The 25,654-nt window shown below is 38.2% G+C and overlaps 1 protein-coding gene across 1 annotated transcript in view; it reads left to right on the forward strand.

Moving 5' to 3' along the window:
* LOC130243019 (immunoglobulin superfamily DCC subclass member 3) overlaps positions 1-25,654 on the forward strand; it is a 29,069-nt gene continuing 3,415 nt past the window's right edge. The window contains exons 1-14 of the mRNA XM_056475044.1: positions 1-19; positions 7,985-8,041; positions 11,417-11,731; positions 13,287-13,431; positions 15,122-15,252; positions 15,495-15,632; positions 15,797-15,955; positions 17,934-18,099; positions 19,407-19,657; positions 20,078-20,242; positions 22,450-22,638; positions 24,084-24,200; positions 24,508-24,637; positions 24,720-24,831. Coding sequence (XP_056331019.1) covers positions 1-19; positions 7,985-8,041; positions 11,417-11,731; positions 13,287-13,431; positions 15,122-15,252; positions 15,495-15,632; positions 15,797-15,955; positions 17,934-18,099; positions 19,407-19,657; positions 20,078-20,242; positions 22,450-22,638; positions 24,084-24,200; positions 24,508-24,637; positions 24,720-24,831 — 2,094 coding nt within the window. The remainder of the gene's footprint in view (positions 20-7,984; positions 8,042-11,416; positions 11,732-13,286; positions 13,432-15,121; positions 15,253-15,494; positions 15,633-15,796; positions 15,956-17,933; positions 18,100-19,406; positions 19,658-20,077; positions 20,243-22,449; positions 22,639-24,083; positions 24,201-24,507; positions 24,638-24,719; positions 24,832-25,654) is intronic.

Consider the following 25,654-nt stretch of genomic DNA (forward strand, 5'->3'; position numbering starts at 1 on the left):
ATGATCGTCACCGGCTCAGGTAAGATTCTCTCTCTCTCTGTGTGTGTGTGTGTGTGTGTTTGTGACACTTGGTTTGGGTTTAATGATGTTTTGTACACTTTCACTATAATCATTAGGGTTTTTAATCCTGAAGCATTTCATTATGACTGTTTATATGCTAATGAGCGTGCTGCTGTTGATTGCTGATTGGTGCGATCGTTCATTAAGTCTTTAATGAGTTTAATTGGCAGTCATTAGTTCATTTGATGTGTGTGTGTGTGTGTGTGTGTGTGTGTGTGTGTGTGTGTGTGTGTGTGTGTGTGTGTGTGTGTGTGTGTTTCAATCACATTTAGAAAAAGAGCTTATGTATTATTATTAGAGCTTGCTGCTGTATTGATCTATTATAGGGAATATTCTGCTCATTAGCGCTGCAGTTTAGTCAGTTTCTGATATTTTTTTGTGATTAATTGGTGATGTTTTGTTATATTTTACATAACAACGAACATTTGATAAACAGTTTCTGATGATTGAGTACAGACAAATAAATGACAATACAATACAAAACAATATATAATTTTAAGACAGACAGAGAGAGAGATTGTTTATTACTATTATTATTATTATTATTATTATTATTATTATTATAGTTTCTGCTGGCTGTTCTGGTGATTTGAAGCATTTCTTTTATCCTATTATTTTTTAAGTGTGATAAATGTAATTTAAATATTAAAATAACTTGAATTCTGAACTTTTCCTATTGGTTGTCATCGTTTAGTTGATGCATTCGTGTTTGTAAACTAAATGATTGTGCATTTCTTCTTTTGTGTGTTTGCTGAAGTTCATGTTCGTGTGTGTGTGTGAGACAGACGGACTTGAGCCAGACACTGACCCTGACCTCTAACCTGACCCTCATTAGCATATGACTGAGTGTTTAGGGTCGGGTCAGACTGGGCGGGGCTTTGATTGAGATCTCATTATAATAGTGTGAGGCAGCTGCCTAACACACACACACACACACAGACAGAGGCCACACGGGGTTCACAGGGTTAATCCAAAAGATCTACACCACATGCATCTGTGGTCACACACACACACACACACACACACACACACACACACGTGAGTGGCGACTGGTTCATTTTCCTAATTAGCCTCAGACTCTATTCAACACTGTGGGAACCAGATCAGTGTCATGAATATGATAATTTGTTAGTCCACACGCACGCGCACACACACACACACACACACCACAATAACGTCTCATTGAAATATGCAGATTATATACTACAACTAAATATTCAAAAATAAAATAATTTTATAAATTAGTGTAGGAAAATCAGCAATAAGCACTCTGAATTTAATGTTTATTTTTTATTGGAAATGTTTTTTATTAAAGCATGCAAAAATATCAGTAGTTTTATTTTCAGTGTTTAAAATCAAACATGTGTGCTGGGAGAAATATGAAGAAGTCATTATGTATCTGCACTCTTGTTTCATGATCTGAAACAGTCCTACATTCAGCTTATTCTGCTTACCAGAACCATATTCATTAGTTCCCATTAGGAAACATGCTCAGAAAGTGCTATATGGGACCTTCTAAATGTATTTAAAAAATTTTTTCAGCTTAGTCCTTTTATTAATCTGGGGTCACTACAGCGGAATGAACCGCCAACTTATCCAGCATGTTTTACGCAGCGCATGCCCTTCCAGCTGCAACCCATCACTGGGAAACACCCATACACATTCACACACATACACTAAGGACAATTTAGCCTACCCAATTCACCTGTACTGCATGTGTTTGGACTGTGGGGGAAACCGGAGCATCCGGAGGAAACCCACACGAACGCAGGGAGAACATGCAAACTCCACACAGAAACACACACTGACCCAGCCGAGGCTCGAACCAGCAACCTTCTTGCTATGAGTCAACAGCACTACCTATTGCGCCACTGCGTTTTGAGTCCCGGCTGGGTCAGTTGGTGTTTCTGTGTGGAGTTTGCATGTTCTCCCCGTGTTGGTGTGGGTTTCCTCCGGGTGCTCCGGTTTCCCCCACAGTCCAAACACATGCGCTATAGGGGGATTGATCAACTACACTGGCTGTAGTGTATGAGTGTGAATTAGGCATGGACCAGTATAAGACTCTGATGTCATGTTAACCTTGGATAAAAATACCACGCTTTCACAGTATTTTGATTGGGATGATCTATAATATATTCTTTTTAAAGGTCTGGGTAAAAAAGAAAACCATTTCCCACTTTTAAACACAATAAATGTTATTTTGGGAAACACTGATAATATTTTGGAGCAGTAAACATGTCAGGCTGAATAATTCTAATCAATCATTGACTTCTGCTGTCTTCATTTATTTTTAAAAACAGATTTTCTTTTACAATTTAAAGTGGCATCTTAGGATATCTTTTCTGGTGGAGGTAATGTTTCCTAAAAAACAAACAAAAAATGTAAATAAATCTTACTCCATACAGTAGGAACAGTATTGCAGAAAATTTTGACCGTTTTAAAACCTTGACTTTTCCAAAACGCAGCATACCTTAAACGGTTATCGTCCCATACCGTTGAATGAGTGTGTATGGGTGTTTCCCAGTGATGGGTTGCAGCTGGAAGGGTATCTGCTGCGAAGCACATATGCTGGATTAGTTGGCGGTTCATTCCACTGTGGTGACCCCTGATAACCTCCTAGGGCTTGAGTATCCACATACGTGGACAGCACATTTTAGCTCTTAAGTGGATATTTAAAACACTTTAAATGTTTTATATTTCGTTACAGACATACAGTGTCGTCCTGCAACTGTTCTGCAGCATATCAAATGTCCCAAACGTTACTTTTAACTGTCCAAAATGGGAAAAAAAGTTGTTTTTACTCTCTGATAGTCAAAACATGTTAAAAAAATTCTATGTTAAATGTGCATTAAAAAACATTCAGGAAAAAGTGTTTTACGTAAATTCAGACCACGAGTCCACAGATATGGACACAATTTTCTCCAAAAGTACATCATTTCAAAAGATGATACTTAGATTTCAATTCTAGTTAGGTTCTAATAAGCCCAGATAGCAAAGAGAAATAAAAAACACATGTAAAAAAACACCTTGGGCCTTAAGAAGATAAATAAAAGGACTAAGCTGAAGGAAAATAAATGAAAGAATGAAAATATTTAAAACTTTTAAAACATAAGTATTAGAGAATCTGGACTCTTGAGGATTAAAAATAAAATCTAAACCTTAACGAAATCACTTTTAAAATTGTGCAGATTAAAGTCTTATCAATGCACTTTCAGATTTGATATATTTACAGTAGGGCTGCACAGTGGCGTAGCACAATCGCCTCACAGCAAGAAGGTTGCTGGTTTGAGCCCCAGCTGGTGTTTCTGTGTGGAGTTTGCATGTTCTCCCCGTGTTTGCGTGGGTTTCCTCCGGGTGCTCCGGTTTCCCCCACATTTAGCTTACCCAATTCCCCTATAGTGCATGTGTTTGGACACATGCACTATAGGGGAATTGGGTAAGCTAAATTGTCCATAGTGAGTGTGTGTGGATGTTTCCCAGTGATGGGTTGTGGCTGGAAGGGCACCCGCTGCGTAAAACATGTGCTGGATAAGTTGGCGGTTCATTCTGCGGTGGCGACCCCTGATTAATAAAGTGACTAAGCTGAAAAAGAAAATGAATGAGTGAATATTTACAGTAGGATATTGACATGATGTCCTCATGATCTTTACTTCATATTCTAATGATTTTGTTTTTGCCATATAAGAAAAGTTGATATATTTTGGCTAATATATCCATACAACATAAGACTACACTTTAAAAAGTCTCCCTAAATGAGCAGTTTTCTGTATTTTGGGATTGATATTTTTATTTTTCTGCATTTATTTCTGCTTCTGAATGTCATCATGGGATCTTGATCTTCCTTCCAGCAACTTTTAACCTTGAACAGTGTGTTATATTGTGCTATATTGTGTGTGTTGGTGTTGTATATTACACTACAGAAAGCTTGTAATAAACTGCAGCACTTTTTCTGTTATTCTACACACTTATTTCTCTGGATATGATAAATTATACATGATATTATGACTAAAATGTCAGTAAAAGTCACTTTGTTAAACTGTAGAGTTGAATTTTCGTCATCAGAAGTGGACAGAGCAGAGATTAACATCCCATAATGCAATTCAGAAGCAGAAATAAACAGAAAAATAAAAACACGAAGCTCAAAATCCAGAAAACTGCTCATTTTGTAACATTAAACTTCATCAAGAAGCCTGTTTGCTATCATAATAAATAATATACATGTTTATTTCTCATGCATTTTCCTCCAGAGTGCTTCACGGAGTGTTATAGTGTCATCAGTTCCACATTAATATATCCCCCCCCTTTAACTTGAACTTGTCCTCTAGAAAGTATGGTAATACCGCGGTACTCATTGTGTATGGTAAGCCCAGCACAGGTCAGACATTGAGATGCACAGACTGAAGTTCACGGTCGCTCCAGAACAAAAGCAGAGGAGGAGTGTGTGTGCGTCTCTCATGACCTTTAGGCTCCAGGGTCACCGTCTGCTCCTCGCGGCCTCTGTTTACTGCTGCTGCACATCTCTCTATTGTAGAGCTCAGATCTGCATATTCACACACAAAGAGCAGCACTATACTCCAATAATCACACACTCCCTGATCCGACACAGATATTATATCACAGTCGGCTCAGCTTGAGTTGTGTGCAGATTGCGGCTTCACTGATTATTATGTTACTCGGCTGTCTGGAATACTTGATTTTGATTGGTCAATTCAGACATTCTGAGTTATTTTATTCTCTACTTATAAAGTAATAACACAGACTCATCCGGGTACTATCAATCATATTGATTAATATTAACTATTATATAGTGAATGCATACTTTCCAAGTGCTGTGTAATGGACAGAATGTTTCAGTGCATTTTTAAATATTGTGGTTTTAATAACTCAATTCTAATGATATTTTAGTGTGTTTGTCATGATGAAAGTGCATAATGTTTTGCTAGTTATTTTGCAGGATACTGGCGTTCAGATTAGAGTGCATTTTAAAGACTTGACTAGAATCATTAGGTTAATTAGTAAATTTTTATATACTTTTATATATTTATATATATATATATATATATATATATATATATATATATATATATATATATATATATATATATATATATATATATATATATATATATATATATATATATATATATATATATATCTCACAGCTCAAGTCAGAATTATTAGCCCCCCTTTGAATTTTTTTATTTTTTATTTTTTTATTCCCCAAATGATGTTTAACAGAGCAAGGAAATTTTCACAGTATTTTTTTATATTTATTTTAATATTTAATAAAATTATTTTATTTGTTTTATTTCGGCTAGAATGAAAGCAGTTTTTCATTTTTTAAAGGCATTTAAATTAATTGGCTTTATTGTGGCTCAATGTTATTAGCCCCCTTCAGCAAAGTTTTGGATTGTCTCCAGAACAAACCACTGTTATACAATGACTTGCCTAATTAACCTAAATTTACCCTAATTAACCTAGTTAACTTCATGTAATTAACTTTACCCTAATTAACCTAGTTAAGCCTTTAAATGTCACTGTAAGCTGTATAGAAGTGTCTTGAAGAATATCTAGTCTAATATTATTTACTGTCATCATGACAAAGAGAAAATAAATCAGTTATTAGAGATGAGTTATTAAAACTATTATGATTAGAAATGTGCTGAAGAAATCTGCTCTGTTAAACAGAAAATGGGGAACAAATTAAACGGGGGCGAATAGACTTCAACTGTATATACACTCTCAAAAATAAAGGTACAGGAGCTGTCACTGGGGCCACATATTTGTACCTGAGTGGTCCATAATGGTACCTCAAAGGTACTTTTTAGGTTCATTTGGGTACTAATAAGCACCTTTTAGGTACCACTGTGGACTATTTGGGTACAAATATATATTTTTTAAAAAGGTACTGTCCCAGTGACAGCTCCTGTCCCTTTATTTCTGAGAGTGTATATTAGGGCTGCACAATATTGTTTCAGCACTGATATCGCACACAGATCAGAACATAGAAGATTTCAATCACAAGAGCCACTAATGAATTTAACCATACTGGAGTAAAAGTTTTTTACTTTTTTCATTTGCATTTGAAAAATAGTTTAAAAAGGGTTTCCAGGTGGCTTGGAAGCCAGCAATGTTATCAGGAAGATTGTGTCTTAGTCTCTCTAAATGTAAAGTGGTAGAGAATTCTGAAAACCAGGATTTAAAAAGTGGTTTTGATGCCTTTTTCCGTAAATAAAGAATAATGTTTTAGCTAACACCATTCCATATTGAACAGCTTTTTAAAATTGTTTACTGAACCCACGAAATGAGTCAGACCAACCAAAAACAGCGATTGCTGATCAGGGGCAAGCTCACAAGAATAAGCCTCAGAGTAGAAGTTTCCTCAGAGTAGAACATTTCACTCCAAAACTCAAAATGTTTTGGTCATGACCATTTGCATGTGTTTTTAAGGCCTGTGAGAGTGTAAGCAGAAAGTATTCATACACACAAAAATGTACTGCTTATATATGAAATAAATATATATTTATTTAATCTTTATATGAAGACTATACAGTGTTTTTTTGTACATTTGATTAAATTTCTGTGCCTGAATAATTTGAGATAGAATCTTTCTTTCATTAATAAAATTTTTCCAGAATAATCCCAATTAGTCCAAATAAATGAATTCTTTTTTTCTAAAAAGGGCTTATCAAGCTATGTGGTGGCATTGTATTTATGCTGCTAGATAGATGGATGGATGGATGGATGGATAGATCACAGCTAAACAAAATGACAATTTTTCCAATGTCGTGCGTTTAAACAAATATATATAAATAAATATAATGTATTTTCTGTTTATTTTTTATGTAAAAAGTGATGTGGTCAATATTATTAGCCTCTTAAAAAGCAATACTTTATCATTATAGTTAGTAGGGCTGCACAATATATGGTTTCAGTACTGATATCGCAATAGTCACATCGCAAGATGAGCAATGTTGAGTTGAGTTTGCATTATAGTTGACCAGTAGCTACAGAATTTAGCTTAACAATTTAATTACTGTATTTATAGAGTTTAATATGTATTTTTTATGCAAAAAAAAAGTTTTTTCTTGTCGTCTTGTTTCTAGTCCAAATATCTACATTTCAAAGAGAAAACAAGATCATTTCCTGGCTTCACTGACAGATAGATTTGTTTGTTTTAAGAAAAAACTTGAAAAGGTGAAAACTGAACAACATGTTTTACTTGATGTAGGAATTGTAAGATATTTGGACTAGAAATGAGACAAGGTTAGACTTTTATTTTCTGTACTGTGATTATTCAATTTCTGTACCTGAATACTGTTAGACAAAACCATCAAATAGTGCTATTCAAATGATCTTATGACTATATCCCATATCACAATATTTATAGCAGAAAAATAAAATATCCCATTGTCAGTTTTTTCCAATATCATGCAGCCATTGTTAGCATCAAAGATCTTTAAGCTATAGTTTTCATTAAAGTTTCATTAAAGTATAATATAATGTTATAGGTTTTATAGTTAGCATCAAAGATCTTGCTATACTTTTAATTATAGTTATGTTTTGAACTCTAATGAAGTGATGCTTTCGATTATTGTTATAGTTAGCATTATTACTATAGATATAGTTATCGTTATCGTTATTGCTAAGGATATCCTTATTATAGTTATGGATATCGTTATAGTTATCATTATAATTATTGTTATCATTATTGCTATAGATATCGTTATTGTTATAGTTATTGTTATCGTTATTTTTATTGTTATAGTTATTAGTATCATTATTACTACAGATATCGCTATTGCTATAGTTATCGTTATAGTTGTTATTATTGCTATAGATATCGTTATTATCGTTATAGTTATTGTTATTGTTATAGTTGTTATTGTTATTGCTAAAGATATTGTTATTATTATCGTTATAGTTGTTGTTATCCTTATAGTTATGGATATTGTTATAGTTATCATTATTGTTATCGTTATTGTTTTCATTATTGCTATAGATATCGTTATAGTTATTGTTATAGTTGTTATTGATATTGCTAAAGATATTGTTATTATTATCGTTATAGTTGTTGTTATCCTTATAGTTATGGATATTGTTATAGTTATTGTTTTCATTATTGCTATAGATATCAATATTATCGTTACAGTTATTGTTATTGTTATAGTTGTTATCGTTATTGCTAAAGATATCGTTATTATCATCGTTATAGTTGTTGTTATCCTTATAGTTATGGATATTGTTATAGTTATCATTATTGTTATTATTATCGTTATCTTTTTCATTATTGCTATAGATATCGTTATTGTTATAGTTATCGTTATAATTATAATTGTTGTTGTGGTCCTAGTTATGGTTATTGTCATCATTATTTGTACAGTTATTGTATTTGTTATACTTATTATATTTATCAAGATAGTAACAGCTATCATTATTGCTATCATTTTAGTTATCCGTGTCTGTTATCTATGCTAGCTACTATGTAATGTCTGGAGTATCCCATGATTCCTAAATGTGTGTCCTGCGGACTGAACTGACCCAGCGCGGGTCACATGATGGGCAGACGTGGCTCCAGATGTCAGATGGGTGTTTAGATGCAGAACTCTGTTTATTTTGCATATGATCCACTCAAGTTCAAGTGTGTCTGGAGTGTTGTGTGGTGTTGTGTGTTTGGCAGCTGCGCGGGAGTGTGTGTGTGTATGGCTTTGACGGATGCGGTGGCATGGGAAAGTCACCCTCGCGCAGCGCCGCGGGGCGGAGGGGGGCAGATGGCTCTTCAGACGGGGCAGAATGATGGGCCGGGGGCAGATACGGAGCCTGTGTTTTGGGCTGGGGGGGTGGATCCGCATTGTGTGCCTGTTTGGAGGGTTTTGTGTGTGTTTGTGTGAAAGCCGCTGAAAGAGCCATCAATCAGACGCCCCAAAGTCAAGTTTAAGTTCAGCGCAGATGAATCACGCTGATTTAAGACGCTCTAAATCCACCAGCGCTACGGCTGAACTATATAGCGTTTCAGCATCGATATCACAGCTCAATTCAAGTTTATTTATATAGTGCTTTTCACAATCATTAATGTAGCAAAGCAGCTTTACAAAAGTTGCACATTATTGCATTATTATTGTTGTTGTTATTATTATTTATTTATTATTATTATTATTATTATTATTATTATTGCAATCAAGACCAGAAATTAGTTACCATAACAATTAGTTTATTAGTTGCTAATTTAACATAGTTAACCTGCAGTTATGTAGTGTATAGGGGATGTCTATGTTTAGGCGTTCAAGTGATTTTGTGTATTGCAATGTGTGTATTGGCTATAGTCACATCGCAGGTTTCGATTATTTGTACACTAATGATCATGTTATTTTACATTTGATCATGCACCTTCTGAATACTTTTCTGCTGCCAAAACCATAATGAATTTCATTATGAATGATTTTCAACCGGCTCACAGTGAATCAATACAGTCCTAGCAATATCACATTTCTGAGAATTGGCACAGGACAATATAACAGAGTTCATACGGTCAGGGAAAAGTCATGGAAAAGTCATTTTTGACATGGCATTTTCCAGGTTTGGAAAAGTTTTGGAAAAAAAAAAAAATTTTTTTTCATGATTTTTCACCAGATGATTTAGCAGGTTTATTTGGATTGATTGAGGGATTTTGTAGAGGAATCTTGAATAATATATAACAAATGACGAGCATAGATAAATAAAATAAAGATAAAAGTGAATGATAGTTTTCAGCTGTTCACTATTCAGATACAGATATTGAATAATCAACACTTGTAGATTATTTAATCTTTATTAAAGTTATTAAACATTTCTTGTGTCTGGATGTTTTAAACTCTGAAATATTGAAATGTTCACACAGTCACAGGCCTTAAAGACACAGTTCACTCAAAGATTAACATGTCCTCACTCTTTACTCTTCACTTGTTTTAATACTGTAGGAGTTATTCAATTATCTTCTTTTTGTGTTCAATTAAATAAGAAAACTCATAAATGTTTGAAACAAGTGAAGGCTGTAATGAAAATAAGTCATTTCTAGATGAACTATCTTTAAAAATGCATACAGGTGATAAACTTTCACTCCATTATGATTAAACTCTGTATTAAACTATAATCCAGCATTGCATATCCTGTGATGTGACTATTGCGGATGCACACATTGCCATATCGATGCTCAAACCATATATCGTGCAGCTCTAACTTGAATATAGGTTCGTTGTCTTTACTTATTTTCTGTCCTTGGCCAATAATTTACTCTCACATTGTTAGTGCTGTGTCAGCATCATCAAAATCAATATTACAGAGATATAACAACTAATTTCAACAACATAGATTGTTGTGTGTTCTCTGATACGCTGTAATAAATAAACTTGAATGTCATTGGTTTTCTTATTATTAACCATGTAGAATTACATGAAACATTACGTCATGAAAATGCATTTAAAAGTTCTGGAAAAGTCTTGGAATTTTAGTAGTAAAATGTGTATAAACCCTGCTATAAGATTCTGATGGTATGGGAACCTTGGATAAAAAATATGGTATGTAAATATACTTCAAGGTATTTTTTTTGTTTGTTTGTTTGTTTTTGCCTTATTAAGTGGATAGGACAGTATTTCAGACAGGAAGCAAAGTGGGAGGGAGAGAGGGCGAAATGTCCTCGAGCTGGGATTCAAACTCAGGACGCCCTGAAGTGCTACTGCACCATATGTCAGCGCGCTAACCACTAGGCTATTGTGCCGACTACTTCAGTTAACCAACAACAAGTCATTACACAGAGTCATACATCTACCATGCAGAAAACACAATATATTTCACTTCAAATATTTTGTCAGGCTGAATGTCTAAAGTAAATCACTGACGTCTGCTGTCTTCATTAGTTTCACACAGGTTTCTGTACAGCTTTGATAGATGTCTTTGGAGATGTCTCTGTTCTGTGGATATACAGTAAAGCCTCTGCAGTTGGTCTATAGGATGTTGGTGTATGAGAGATCTGTTTCTCTGATGCTTGCTTTTAATGTTGAGGGTCCTTTAATGCTGGAGGTTCTGTTGGGCTAAAAATGTTGTTGCTGATTGTGTTTGTGTAGTGCTGCATTATCATATATCTGACTTGAGTGTTCTTCTTCTGCCAGTATTCTACATCCACCATCTTCATCATCTCCATCATCATCATCATCATAATCCTCATCTTCATCATGGTAAACATCATGTAAGTCATTCATCTGTCTGTTTTGCTCCTCTATTTGGCTCCTCCTCCTGTGTTTTGCCCCCACCTTCTGTGTTTTGCTCCTCCCCCTCCTGTTCGCTAATTTGTTTGACTCCTCCCCCTCATCCTGCTGTGTCTCTCCTGCAGGTGTGGGCGGGGCCTCAGAGCTGGCCTTCCTCAAGGAGCCGAGTGATGTCATCGCGGGGAGGGACCGCCCCCTGCTGCTGGCCTGCGAGGTGGAGGGGGCGGGGCCTGTGAGCATCAGCTGGAGGCGTAACGGTGCGGCAGTGTCATTGGGTGAGAGAGCAGCGGTGCTGGAGAACGGGACGCTCCTGATCCGCAGCTTCCAGAAGAGACGCGACGGAGACGCGGGAGACTCCGGAGAGTACGAGTGCGCCGCGCAGAACCGATACGGCCTCATCATCAGCCGCAAAGCAAATGTGCAGCTGGCCTGTGAGTACACACACACAACATACACACACACACTGAAAAATCGCACAGCAGTAAACGTAGCATTATGTGCCAAAAAAATCAAGTAAAAGCCGGAATTCGTTATTTGATAATTTGATGCAAAGATAATATAATACTTACATAAATAGATTACATTACACACACACACACACACACATACATAAATTAAAACATTCAAGGGTTTAAGATGTCTTTATAAAAAGGATATATTGAGTTACTCCCCAAAAAAGTAACTAGTTGCATTACTTAGTTACTTTTTGTGGTAAGTAATGTTACGCATATATATATATATATACACACACTAGATGTCGAGTAGGCTGTTGTTGTCTATTGGAAGGAATGGAGCAATGGAGCCGCCATCTTGGTACAGGCTAGTGCTCATTTGAAATGAATGTGAGACCAAGGTGCAGTGGCGGACTGGCCATCAGGAGCAATAGATATATATACACATGCACTTAATTAGGTACACCTGTTCAACTGCTCATTAATGCACATTTATAGTCAGCCAATCACATGGCAGCAGCTCACTGCATTTAGGCCTGTAGACATGGTCAAGATGATCTGCTGCAGGTCAAAGCGAGCATCAGAATGGGGAAGAAAGGGGATTTAAGGGACTTTGAACGAGGCATGGTTGTTGCTGCCAGACGGGCTGCTCTGAGTATTTCAGAAACTGCTGATCTACTGGGATTTTCACGCACAACCATCTCTAGGGTTTACAGAGAATGGTCCGACAAAGAGGAAATATCCAGTGAGCGGCAGTTCTGAGCACCTTTGGGATGTGGTGGAACAGGAGATTGGCATCATGGATGTGCAGCCGACAAATCTGCAGCAACTGTGTGATGCTATCATGTCAATATGGAGCAAAATCTCTGAGGAATATTTCCAGGAGCTTGTTAAATCTACAACACCAAGGATTAAGGCAGTTCTGAAGGCAAAAGGGGGTCCGACCCGATACTAGTAAGGTGTACCTAACAAAGTGGCCGGTGATGCCCTTCCAGCTGCAACCCATCTCTGGAAAACATCCATACACACTCATACAATATGGACAATTTAGCCTACCCAGTTACTCTATAGTGCATGTGTTTTGACTGTGGGGGAAACCAGAGCACCTGGAGGAAACCCACGCCAACAAGGGGAGAACATGCAAACTCCACACAGAAATGCCATCTGACCCAGCCAGGACTCAAACCAGTGACCTTGCTGTGAGGTGACAGCACTTCAATTAATATTACTTATCTTTTAAAAGTAATGCGTTGCTTTATTTGTTACTTCAGAAAAGTGATATTATTATGTAATGTGTGTGCCGGACCATACACGTGTGCTTGACGCAGAAGTATAAATCAGCCTTTACCCCCCCCCCCCCCTCCCCAACACTGATAGTAACTAATAATACACTGAAGGAAAAGTTAACACACATACTGCTCAGTAAAGTACAACACCTAGGAAAACTACCCTGTTACAGTGATTTGAGCGTTTGTAATTTGTAACTAGTATTCAGCAAGTATGTGTGTCATAATGTGTGTGTTTTATCTGTCAGCGCTGCCAAAGTTCCACACACACCCCGAGTCCATGAGTGTGGATGAGGGCGGCGTGGCCCGCTTTCACTGCGCCGTCAGCGGCGTCCCAGAGGCGAACATCACCTGGGAGAGAAACAGAACCGCTCTCAGTGGAGACGACAGCAGGTGAGTTACAGACAGACCTCTCTCTGAGGAGAATAAAGGGAAGGGTTCATGTGTTTACATCATTTAATTACCATTCAGACATATCACCACCTTAGAATTATCAGGTTCTGTCTGACAGTTTAGTCAAAATTGAGTTATTGACATATTCTTATTAAATGACATCTTATTTACATCATGTGCTGTTTTTGTTTTACATTTTAAGATTTTTTATTTAAAAACAAAAACAGTTTATCTACAAAGTTGAACTCTAGCTTGGCTCTATAAGGTTCTTTCTGTGAGCCAATCAGCATTTTGAATGCACGCTCGAGGACCAATCAGGATCAGCTTTCTTTGTCATTTCGCCAGACTGCTCCATTGACAACGGGAAACACCAGAAAGACCAAATCACACAAAATCAGAGTCGACTAAATAATTCTGCACCACACAAAATGGAGAAGTGTGTAAATGTGATGATATAGAAGATTTTCTTGACATTGAGATGAAATGTTAAAAAATAAAAAAAGAAACGAATATTAAAAAAGTTTGTTTATTAAATGTGAAATATTTTATTTGTGTGTGTATATGGTAAGTGAAACAGTTTTCAGTGTTCATTAAACTCATTTGGTCATCCTCTGTTTTGTTTAAAGTCTTTACATTTAATATTAAGCCTTGAAGGGCAAATACTATATTTAAATCATGGGGCATATAATTCAATCAATATAATTTAATAATTAATATAAAGCATAAAATGTTATGAATATTGATTAGATAATATTAACATCTGCACTGCACAAAATATTGAGCACAGTCTTATAAGCTTAATTTAAACAAAAAAAAAAATTGATCCTTAAACATGAAATAAATGTTCTAGAAAGCACAAATGTACTTTCTCAGGCATCAACATACTGTTACAGCACCAGATTATATCTTTTTTGGATTGTATTTCTTAAAGTAATGCCTTAATGAATGATCTGCCAGACAGAACCTTATAAATCCAGGTGGAAAATGACTTTTCAGAATGAGAAGGTTCTCTCTGCATTTACCGTGGTTTGTTACTCCAATTTGCAAATGTAAGAGAACTTTAATAATTTACATTTAGAGAACATTTAGGGTCTCTGTCATGTTAATTAATGAAAGAGAACTGTTACACACATATTGTTTGCTATATGGAATGCAAAAACTTTGAAGCTCAATATCTCAAGATCATTCAGAACGCAGATACAACCTTATAATTCTAAGGTGACGATTTGTCAGTGACAGTGTGTGTGTGTGTGTGTGTGTGTGTGTGTGTGTGTGTGTGTGTGTGTGAATGATTTAGCTGCTTTAAACATGTCATGCTCTGAGATAGCAACACTACTGAGAGTGTTGTTTTGGAGAGGAGTTCTGTTTATTAGGTAAAGAATGTTCTGTTGGGTATTGCATTAAGCTAAAGGTACACACACACACTCTCTCTCTCTCTCACACTCACACACATTCACATGCATACACACGCATACGAACACACACATTTTCTCACACACACTCACACACGCATTCTCTCTCACACATATATACTTTTTTACACACACTAACTCGCACACACTCTCTCCCTCACTCTCTCATACACACTCCTCTGAGCTGTTAGTTTTGTGTTAAAGGCTCAGGCTGGTGAGTGTTTGTGTGTGTGTGTGTGTGTGTGTGAGATCTTCACCACTGTGTTGTGTGTGTTCAGGTTCACTCTTCTGCCCAATGGTATCCTGCACATCACAGCGGTGCGGCGGTCAGACAGCGGTGTGTATCGCTGCATGGCCAGAAACACTGCTAACACACGCTACAGCCACGAGGCGCAGCTGACGGTCACAGGTGAGCCCAGAGAATTGCGCACGCACACACACACACACACACACACATACACTACAGCCATGAGGCGCAGCTGACGGTCACAGGTGAGACCAGAGAGTTGCGCGCGCACACACTACAGAGACGAGGCGCAGCTGACGGTCACAGGTAAGACTAGAGAGTTAAACACACACACACACACACACACACACACACACACACACCTGACGCTCTCACTCACCCCTCTCTCTCTCTCTCTGTGTCAGTGGCAGCCAGTCGCCTGTACAAGGAGCCGGTGATTCTGTCCGGGCCGCAGAACCTGACTCTGAACGTCCACCAGACGGCCATCCTAGAGTGCATCGCCACAGGAAACCCACGACCCATCGTGTCCTGGAGCCGGCTGGGTAAACACACACCAACCATTAACCCTCGAGCTTCCCTATGAGAAGTCTGTGTAACGTCCTCACTAAGATACTGAAGCAGACCTCTGTGTGTGTGTGTGTGTGTGTGTGTGTGTGTGTGTGTGTGTGTGTGTGTGTGTGTGTGTGTGTGTGTGTGTGTCCATCAGACGGTCGCTCTATCGGTGTGGAGGGGATCCAGGTGTTGGGTTCTGGTAACCTGATCATCTCAGACGTGTCTCTGCAGCACTCAGGTGTGTACGTCTGCTCCGCTAACAGACCCGGGACCAGGATGAGGAGAACTGCACTGGGACGACTGGTGGTGCAAGGTAACACACACACACACACACACACACACACACACACACACACACACACACACACACACATCCTCAAAAAAACACACACTTACTCAAAGACATACACTCACACACAAATGCACACTTAAGAAACACACTCAAACACACACACACACACACACACACACATACTTTCAAAAGCACACCCAAACACAACCACACACACACACATCCTCAAAAAAACACACACTTACTCAAAGACATACACTCACACACAAATGCACACTTAAGAAACACACTCAAACACACACACACACACACACACACACATACTTTCAAAAGCACACCCAAACACAACCATTCTCAAAAACATACCCTCACACACATACAGAGGTACACACATGCTCAAAGACACACAAACATACACACTCTCAAAGAAACACCCACACACACACATTCTCAAAGACACCCACATATGCGTCACACACACATATACACACTTAAAGAAACACACATACACACACACACATACTCTAAACAAAGCGCACACACACGGTCAAAGACACACACACTCAAATGCACATGCACTACCAACGACACAAACACACACAATCTCTCAAAAACACAGATTCAAACACACACATATACACATACAGAGATGCACACACACTCACACACACACACACATCCTCAAAAAAACTTACTCTCTCAATCTCTAACACAGCAATATTCTCTCACACACACACACGCTCAATTACACACATTCAGACACACACATGCATATATACATGCAAACACAATAACAAACACACGCACACACACCTTCACTTCCAGTTCTCTATTAGAGCAGTGAGACATTGACTGACCTTTGACCCCTGCACCCCTTCATCTCTGACCCATGTGTTTCTGCTGCTCTCATTTCAGTTTAATTTCAACACACACACACACACACACACACACACACACACATACACACTGAAATGCAAAACTAGATGATAAGGCAGACCGGCTGTGAGCTGAGATCAGCTGATGTCGTGATGAGGTCACTCTGGGCTCATTAGCATAAGTGGGAGGAGCCTGTATCTGGTCTGATGAGCCGGTCTGCTTCTGAACAGCAGCTGTGAATCAGACACAAAACACACACAGAGAAACACGTACATAGACAGATACACACACACACACACACACACACACACACACACAGTAATGCTCAAATGCACACAGGCACAGAAACACACATGCACAATCAAACACGCATGCCTAAAGAAACGCACACATATGCACACAGAAACACACACATGTACATAGAAACACACATGCATACAGAAACACACATTGAAACTCAAAACACACACACACACACACACACACACACACGCAAACAGAGCCACACTTTGAAATAAATCCCCAAACCCCCTCATGATGATCTGAAACTGAAGCACTTGTGTGTAACATACACTCAGTGTGCCGCTGCAGTGCTGTGTGGTATTTTACCATGTTTTACCGCAGTATTGTGTAGTGTGTGTGTGAGTGAGTGGGATGGATGAATGGAGATCAGCAGAAAGCAAGGCGGAGGGGGAGGAATAATAGACCCTGAGTGATGGATCACCTCTGACCCCTGATCTCTGACCTCATTCCGGCAGGCCTGTAGGAAATGAAGCGTGTGTGTGTGTGTGTGAGGGGGGAGGGGTCAAGGTCTTGATTGATGGCTCAGAGAGACAGATGGGGGGAGTTTAGGACAAAAGCTCAAAACCTGCAGCATAAATTCCCCATGTCTACACTCAATCAATTGTAACTTGTATTATAACGTGTGTAATGTATTGTAGAAGTATTGGATCGGGTATCAGTACAAAATCAAATGACGAAGGCAGAAAAACCTAATCGGGACCTCCCTAGTTTTTCTGTTACAATAGCAACTTTAGAATGACCACCACAGATTATTTCAAGTACTTTACTAATAACCTTATTCTGCAGTGTGGAAGTAAGCTTGGTTCTCTGGTTGTTTCAGCTCCTCCAGAGTTCCTTCAGTGGCCTCAGTCGGTGTCGAAGCCATTGGGCAGCAGCGCCGTCTTCACCTGTCAGGCTCAAGGTGTTCCCGATCCACACCTTATCTGGCTGAAGAACGGCAAGATCCTCACACCTGGAGACAACGTCAAGCTCACCAACAACAACAGGTGACACACAACCTGAGAACATGCAGAAAATACACTCTCCCTGAGCTCAAAGCAGAGCTGGGAGTGACGGATTATTTGCAGGTCAGACAGAACCGGTGGACATTTTTGTACAAAATATTTGCAGAAATCTAAAATGTAATCCAAAAGGACTCAATTATATTTCCATAAAAGTAATCTAAATGATACCAAAAAAAGTCATTTAAAAGTAATCCAGTATTCAGATTGTTTCCGAAAAATAAATCTTAATGTAATCCAAAAGTATTCAGAATAAGTTACCACAAAAGGTAATCTTAATGTAATTCAAAACATTGTCAGATTACGTTACCATAAAAATAATGTACATTATTGTATGTACAGCATAATCTAAAAGTGTAATCAAAGCAGTCAGATTACATTACTATAAAAGTAAGTTAAGTGTAATCCAGAGGTAGTCCAATTACATTACCATAAATGTAATCTAAATATTACCACAAATGTAATACAAAGCACTCGGATTGCTTTACCATAAAAGTAAATTAAATTATTCCAAAAAAGTAATCTAAATGTAATCCAAAAGTAGTCTTCTTGCATTACCATTAAAGTAATCTAAATTTCACCATAAAAGTAATCTAAATGTAAAAGTAGCCAGATGGCATTACCATAAAAGTAAGTTTAAATGAAATCATAAAAGTAATCTAAATGTAATCCAAAAGTAGTCTTCTTGCATTACCATTAAAGTAATCTAAATTTCACCATAAAAGTAATCTAAATGTAAAAGTAGCCAGATGGCATTAATAAGTTTAAATGAAATCATAAAAGTAATCTAAATTTTACAGTAAATGTAATCCAAAAGTAGTCAGACTGTATTACCATAAAAGTCTAAATTGTACCATAAAAGTAATCTAAATGTAATGCAAAAGTAGTCAGACTGTATTATCATAAAAGTAATCTAAATTTTACCACAGAAGTAATCTAAATGTAATGTAAAAGTAGTCTGATGGCATTACTTTTATGGTAAAATTTAGATTACTTTTATGGTAATCTAAATAGAATATAAAAATAGTCAGATTGTAATCATAAAAGTAATCTAAATGTAATCCAAAAGTAGTCAGACTGTATTATCATAAAAGTCTAAATTGTACCATAAAAGTAATCTAAATGTAATCCAAAAGTAGTCAGACTGTATTATCATAAAAGTAATCTAAATTGTACCACAAAAGTAATGTAAATGTACTCTGAGTACTTCCATAAATGTGTAATTAAACAGTTTATATTATTGTAATCAGTGACCATCGAGATGCAGTGCTGATGTGTGTGTTACTGTGCAGTACTCTGGCTGTGACGCGCATCATGGCGGACGATGAGGCCATCTATCAGTGTATCGCGGAGAACAGCGCAGGAACCAATCAGGCCAGCGCTCGGCTCGCTGTCTCCCAATCACTGGAGCTCCCAGAAGCGCCGCAGGATCTGACGGTCACACCGCTGTCCAACACTGCACTGCGGGTGCGCTGGAAACAGCCGGAACCACACGCATCTGACGGCATTATAGGATACGTGCTGCATATTCGCAGGCTTGGTGGTGAGAGACATACACACTCACACATACACAAACACATATATATATATATATGCACACATACACACACACACAAACAAGCATATAAACACACTGATCACTCACATACACACACACTCAAACACATGCTGATCACACACACACACCAACTAACACACACTGATCACACAGATTTGCACAAAAGCACACAAAAAACACACATGCAGAGACACTGATATGTATACACACCCACACAAATAATAACACACACATCTATACATGTATTCACACAACACAGACATACACTCTCAGACACACGCACATACAGTAAACACACACACACACACAAACATGCTCTCACACACTCAGAGACACTCTCTCACACACTCCTCTATCCGAGCGCACAGACTGACGTGTGTGTGTGTGTATGTCTATGTGTCTCAGAGCCGGACAGCAGTGAGCTCCAGGAGGCAGTGAGTAAAGACACGTTCCAGCATGACTTCAGTAATCTGGACTCCTCCACCACCTTCTCCATCTACGTGAAGGCGTATTCACCACTGGGGGCCAGTCAGCAGTCCAGCAGCGTCATCGCCACCACAGGGGGCGCCGGTGAGAGCACACACACATACACCGCAGACAGAGGGTTAAAGACACGCACTAGCTATGGTTTCCATCCACCTATTTCAATAAGCTAATACAAACGTCTCCATATTATACATCTTTATGTAGTTAGACATGCCTAGTTTATATTTTCTGGCAAATGAAGACTAAGGGCTCTATCATACTACCGGCGCAGTAAGGCGCAAGACGTGTTTGGCTCAATGTGTTGTCATTTTCAGACTAGCACAACCCTCATTTTGCCGTTTTGCTCTACGTTGTTTAAATGGTAAATCCATTTGTGCCACTCTGTGGACTGATGGGTGTGCTGGTCTATAAAGGAGGTGTGTTAAGGCGCATTGAAGCGCTGCTATTCTGAGGAACTGAAATAGACTGCACCATAGACCAACTGAAAGCTGCTCTAAAGTCCAGTGCAGAGAGCATTAGTTACACACCTATACAGGTCCAAACGCTCACACACTGCTGAATACACACAGAAAATACAGCAATTGTCCCGATGGGGTATTACAAAAACAAGGGATAGATCCAAATGCAGCAAAACATCGTTTAATAAGTAAACCAAGAAGATCCAAATAACATATGGGCACAGGCAAGGTACAAAAACTGACAAAACAAACGCAAGTGCAAAAACTAAAAGCACTAAGGTGAATCAAACTAAATCTAAACAGGAATCTAAAAACATAGAGACGATACTAAACAAACCGAACTGAACATGAGGAACTGGGGGGTATTCCAGAAAGCAGGTTATGTGACATACCCGGGTAAGTTTGAGAGTAAGTAGATAACCTCAGCTTTGGTTCCAAAATCAGAGGTAACTTCTGGGGTATGTTAAGTAGCCAAAGCAACTTACTCTCTGAAGATAACCTGCTCCGGAGCAGGTTATGTTCCAGAGTTTTATAAAAGCATGGTGAACACAACAGTCTCTGGGCTTGCTGCATCACAAATCCCAACATTTTAACAATTTATACAAAATGAATCACTTTCTGGCCATCGGATATTAGGCATGGATATATTTATTGCGATCGTGATTTTCGAAAGTATTACAGTGCTTTGTAAACGCTTATTACCATTTGATGAGTCGCCCCACACAGTTTAATATAGCGCTTGGACCCGAAAGCTGCTTCACGTGAGGTCACACTTAAAAAGCGGATACACAAATATCTTTACACAGGAAAACAGTTAAAGGATTAAAATGTTATAAGAACAATTCTTTTCTACATCAATATAAACACCACTGCCTCCATGCTTCCTTCACCGCGGGGTACATTTGTATAATGTTGTTATTATTATTGTTATTATTATTTTTATTAGCAGTATTATTTATTATATGCAGATTTATATTTGCTTTAATAAACACAAGTGTAGATTTGTCCAGCTGTGGGGTTTTGGAGGCGTCTGCATCACCATAAGGGTCATCAGAACAGGACGTGTGTGTGGATATAACTCAGTTTTCTGACCACACTTCATTATTATTGTTCATTTATTCCTTTGCTGGAGATTAGAACTGAATTTAGAAATAGTTTAGACACAAATCTAATGGATGGGCTAATGGATGTGTTCAGTGAGTGGGTATAACACCGTTTCCTTACTCGACCAAAGTAAAACAGTAAAAAATAAAAGTAAAGAGAAAGTAAAGAGGCTGAATGGAGGAGGCTCGTTCTTTATCCTCGCGCTGCAGATGCTCTGTTTAACTGTTTTCTTGCTAGTGAAGTGTTCAGTTTTTACACTTACAGAGTCGCCATGTAAATAGCAAATGTACCATGGAGCAACGCAACTGACTCTTAAAGGGAATGAGAGACGAGACTCTGATTGGTTTAATGCAGGTTATGCTCAAAACACACCCAGAACTCATTAAGAGAATCAGCACAACCCTGTTAGACCATGCGCTGGGGTGCAGAGTGGATGTATTCATCTTTAAAATAGCAGAAGTGGATTCAGACACGCTCTTAGTGCTTTTACACCATGCGCTTTAGACTTTGCGCCTAGATCTTTAAAATAGAGCCCAATGTGTTTGTCTGTAAAAGCATCATCTACTAGTGTAGATGAATAAGTGCCTATTAATTCCAAAATTGTCGTTAGTTTTAGTTTAATTCTTTGTTTATTGTGAGTTTGTTTTATTATATTTAAGGAAAATGTTTTCTGACCTGTAGTTTCTAGTTTTTGTTATCTAAAATAACCTTTCTTTGTCTGTCTCTCAGTTCCCACAATGCCGAGCTTCTTCACCAAGGTCCTGAACAGCACAGCCATGCAGGTGTTCTGGGATCTGCCTGCTAAAGCGGGCCGTGTGGAAGGATATAAGCTCTCCTACCGCATGCTGCCGCAGCAAGAGTTCAGCCATGAGGAGCGTTTCCCTGCACACATAAACACACACACCATCTCTAACCTGGGTCAGTACACACACACGCACACATGCATATACACTCACGAACATGTGCACAGGCACTTTTACATGAATGCATATAAACAAATATCTGTGCACACTGTATTTATAGTAAATACTGTAGTGTTTTTGAACTGTACTATAGTAAAGTACTTGTATTAGTCTGTTGTGGTGATTCTAGAGTTGCAGTGGTGAAACAATAACTATAGTAATTGATCTGCTGTGATGGTATAGTTGCCATGAGCTGTGTCTCATTTCAGAGGCTGCATCCTCCGACGGATGCAGACTCCAAAGGTGAGTCCTTCAAAGTCCACACAGGCTGAACCGAGCATTTTGAGATGAGACGATCTAGCCTACAGAGGACCGATCTGGTCACCAGGCTACCGTAACAGCTGTCGTTAATAAGCGCTGATAAAATTTGTAATGACTTTTTTTCAAAGTGATTTCAAAACTTATTGTAAGCGATCTGAAGGTAAAACGAGGCATACAGAAGCTGGAGATATATTTCCATTGATCCATACATGTACACATAAAGATGTAAACTGTCTATAAAGTCACTCTTTAGTAAGGCATGTTATTCTCTTTTAGTTTTTTAAACGTGTGTTCAGATATCCAAGTAAAATAAACCTAATTCAGACATTTAAACCGGAGTTTTCTTTTAAAAGCGTCCTGTTGTTATCAACGCGCAATGAATCTTGGGACATTCGAGGCTGTGAAGGATCCACCAGTTGTGTCCTTCATTACCTGGGAAACGAAGGACACATTAAGTGGCATTTGAAGGAGCCTTCGAATTTATTTATTTATTTATTTATTTATTTATTTATTTATTTATTTATAAATAAGACCGCCTTCGTTGCGCCACGATGACGCAGAGCACTTCGAATGCATCCTTCAGAGGATCCAGCCTCTGAAATGAGACACCGCTATTGTAACATCAGATATATCCTCTACTAATGCTAGGTTGTCGTAATGCAAAGATGTGTCAAATATAGACAAGCTTTTTCAATTAAATTTAAATGACACTTTTTAACCTAATGGGTGGTTTTGTCCATATTTGACCCAACACTGGGTTACAACAATCCAGCATTATTTAGTGTAGTAATATAAACAAATAAGCCAATACTGCAGTTTTCTACAGCTCTAGTGTATATTATACTGCAATACACCACAGTTTACTGTAGTAAACACTATACTACAGTATTTAATGTAATGCTACAGCATTCATCAACAATACTAGTATACACAGTCTAATACACTTTACTATAGTATGGTTCAATAATAATATAGTAGCTTACTATAAAGGACGATAGTATATAGTAGGACTATAGGATGCAAAGTCACGTGCATACACAAACACACACTCAAACACATGCATTCACACACACACATATGTACACACACACACGGCTGTCACTATTTAACTGTCAGTGTGTGTGTGTGTGTGTCCTGCAGAAGCTGCATCAGTGTATGAGATCCAGCTCATAGCCTTTAACGGGAACGGCGACAGCATCGGCAACAAGCGACTCGTCTCATTGGCTGAGACGGAAAAGAGCGGGAAAGAATCAGCAGGTGAAGTAATGACATTCAGATCCTGAAGTCAACACACACACACACACACACTCAAGTGTTTTTGTGGAATGTAGATAACGGTGTTTCAGTGTCTGCATATGCATGTTTATCTGTGTGTGCATGTGTGTTTGTATATATTTATGTGTGGGTGTGCATGCGTGTGTGTTGCATGCATGTCTGTGGTATGTATGTGTTTGTGTGTGTTTGTCTGTGTGTATATCTGTGTGTGCATGCATGCATGTATGTGTGTTTATAACTGTGTTTAACTTTCTAACTCCTGTGTTTGTGTGTGTGTGTGTGTGATCAGCAGGGCAGAGTGTGTGTGAGTGCGGTCCAGGTGTTGACGGTTCTCTGTCAGGGATTGTGGTGGGGATCCACATCGGCATGGCCTGCATTATATTCTGTGTTCTGTTCCTGATGTTTGGATATCGCCACAGGTGCGTTGCTCTCCGTCACATCTCTCACACTCTCTTACACTCAGTGTTCTGACTGCACGTGCGTGTGTGTATGTGTGTGCAGTTTCTTCTGTCAGAAGGGCTCTCCGGGTGTCTGGAGTGTGTCTGCAGCGCAGAGAGACAGTAAACACAGCAGCAGCATCCGCACGGCCGACACCATCGAACTCACGCTACAGGTCAAACACACACACCTATATATATATAATAGTCTTGATTTATTATAGTGTCTATTTAGAGTCTTCACTAAGTGTATGTGCATTAATAGTGTCTTTCAGCAGCATGGAGCACGCCACACTTTGAGCTAGACTTTATTGTAGGAGTGGTAGGGGAATGGTGGGATAAGTAATGAACGTAGGTTGATCAGGTGTCCTATGATGATGCCCAGATACTCAGAGTGGAGGGACTGTCTCTGCAATATTTTAGCAGAGTGATTAGGACCCCCGCAATCCATCTTAGGAGGGAAGAGAGGGTTAAAAGGATTGTTAATGGAAAGCAAGGAAATGGAGGGAGGGAGGGTGAGTTTGAGAGAACGAGACGAACAGTTGAAATCAGAATTCAACTGAATATTTCCCAAATGATGTTGAACAGATTGAGGAAATGTTCACAGTATGTCTGATAATATTTGTTCTTCTAGAGAAAGTCTTATTTGTTTTATTTCGGCTAGAATAAAAGCAGTTTTTAATTGTTTAAACACCATTTTAAGGTCAATATTATTAGCCCCTTTAAGCTATATTTGTTTAAATAGTCTACAGAACAAACCATCATTATACATTAACTTGCCTAATTACCCTAACCTGCCTAGTTAACCTAATTACCCTAGTGAAGTCTTTAAATGTCACTTTAAGCTGTATAGAAGTGTCTTGAAGAATATCTAGTCTAATATTATTTACTGTCATCATGACAAAGAGAAAATAAATCAGTTATTAGAGATGAGTTATTAACACTGTTATGATTAGAAATGTGCTGAAGAAATCTGCTCTCTGTTAAACAGAAAAAATA

Source organism: Danio aesculapii, chromosome 16, assembly GCF_903798145.1.
Source record: "Danio aesculapii chromosome 16, fDanAes4.1, whole genome shotgun sequence".
NCBI classification, from domain to species: domain Eukaryota; kingdom Metazoa; phylum Chordata; class Actinopteri; order Cypriniformes; family Danionidae; genus Danio; species Danio aesculapii.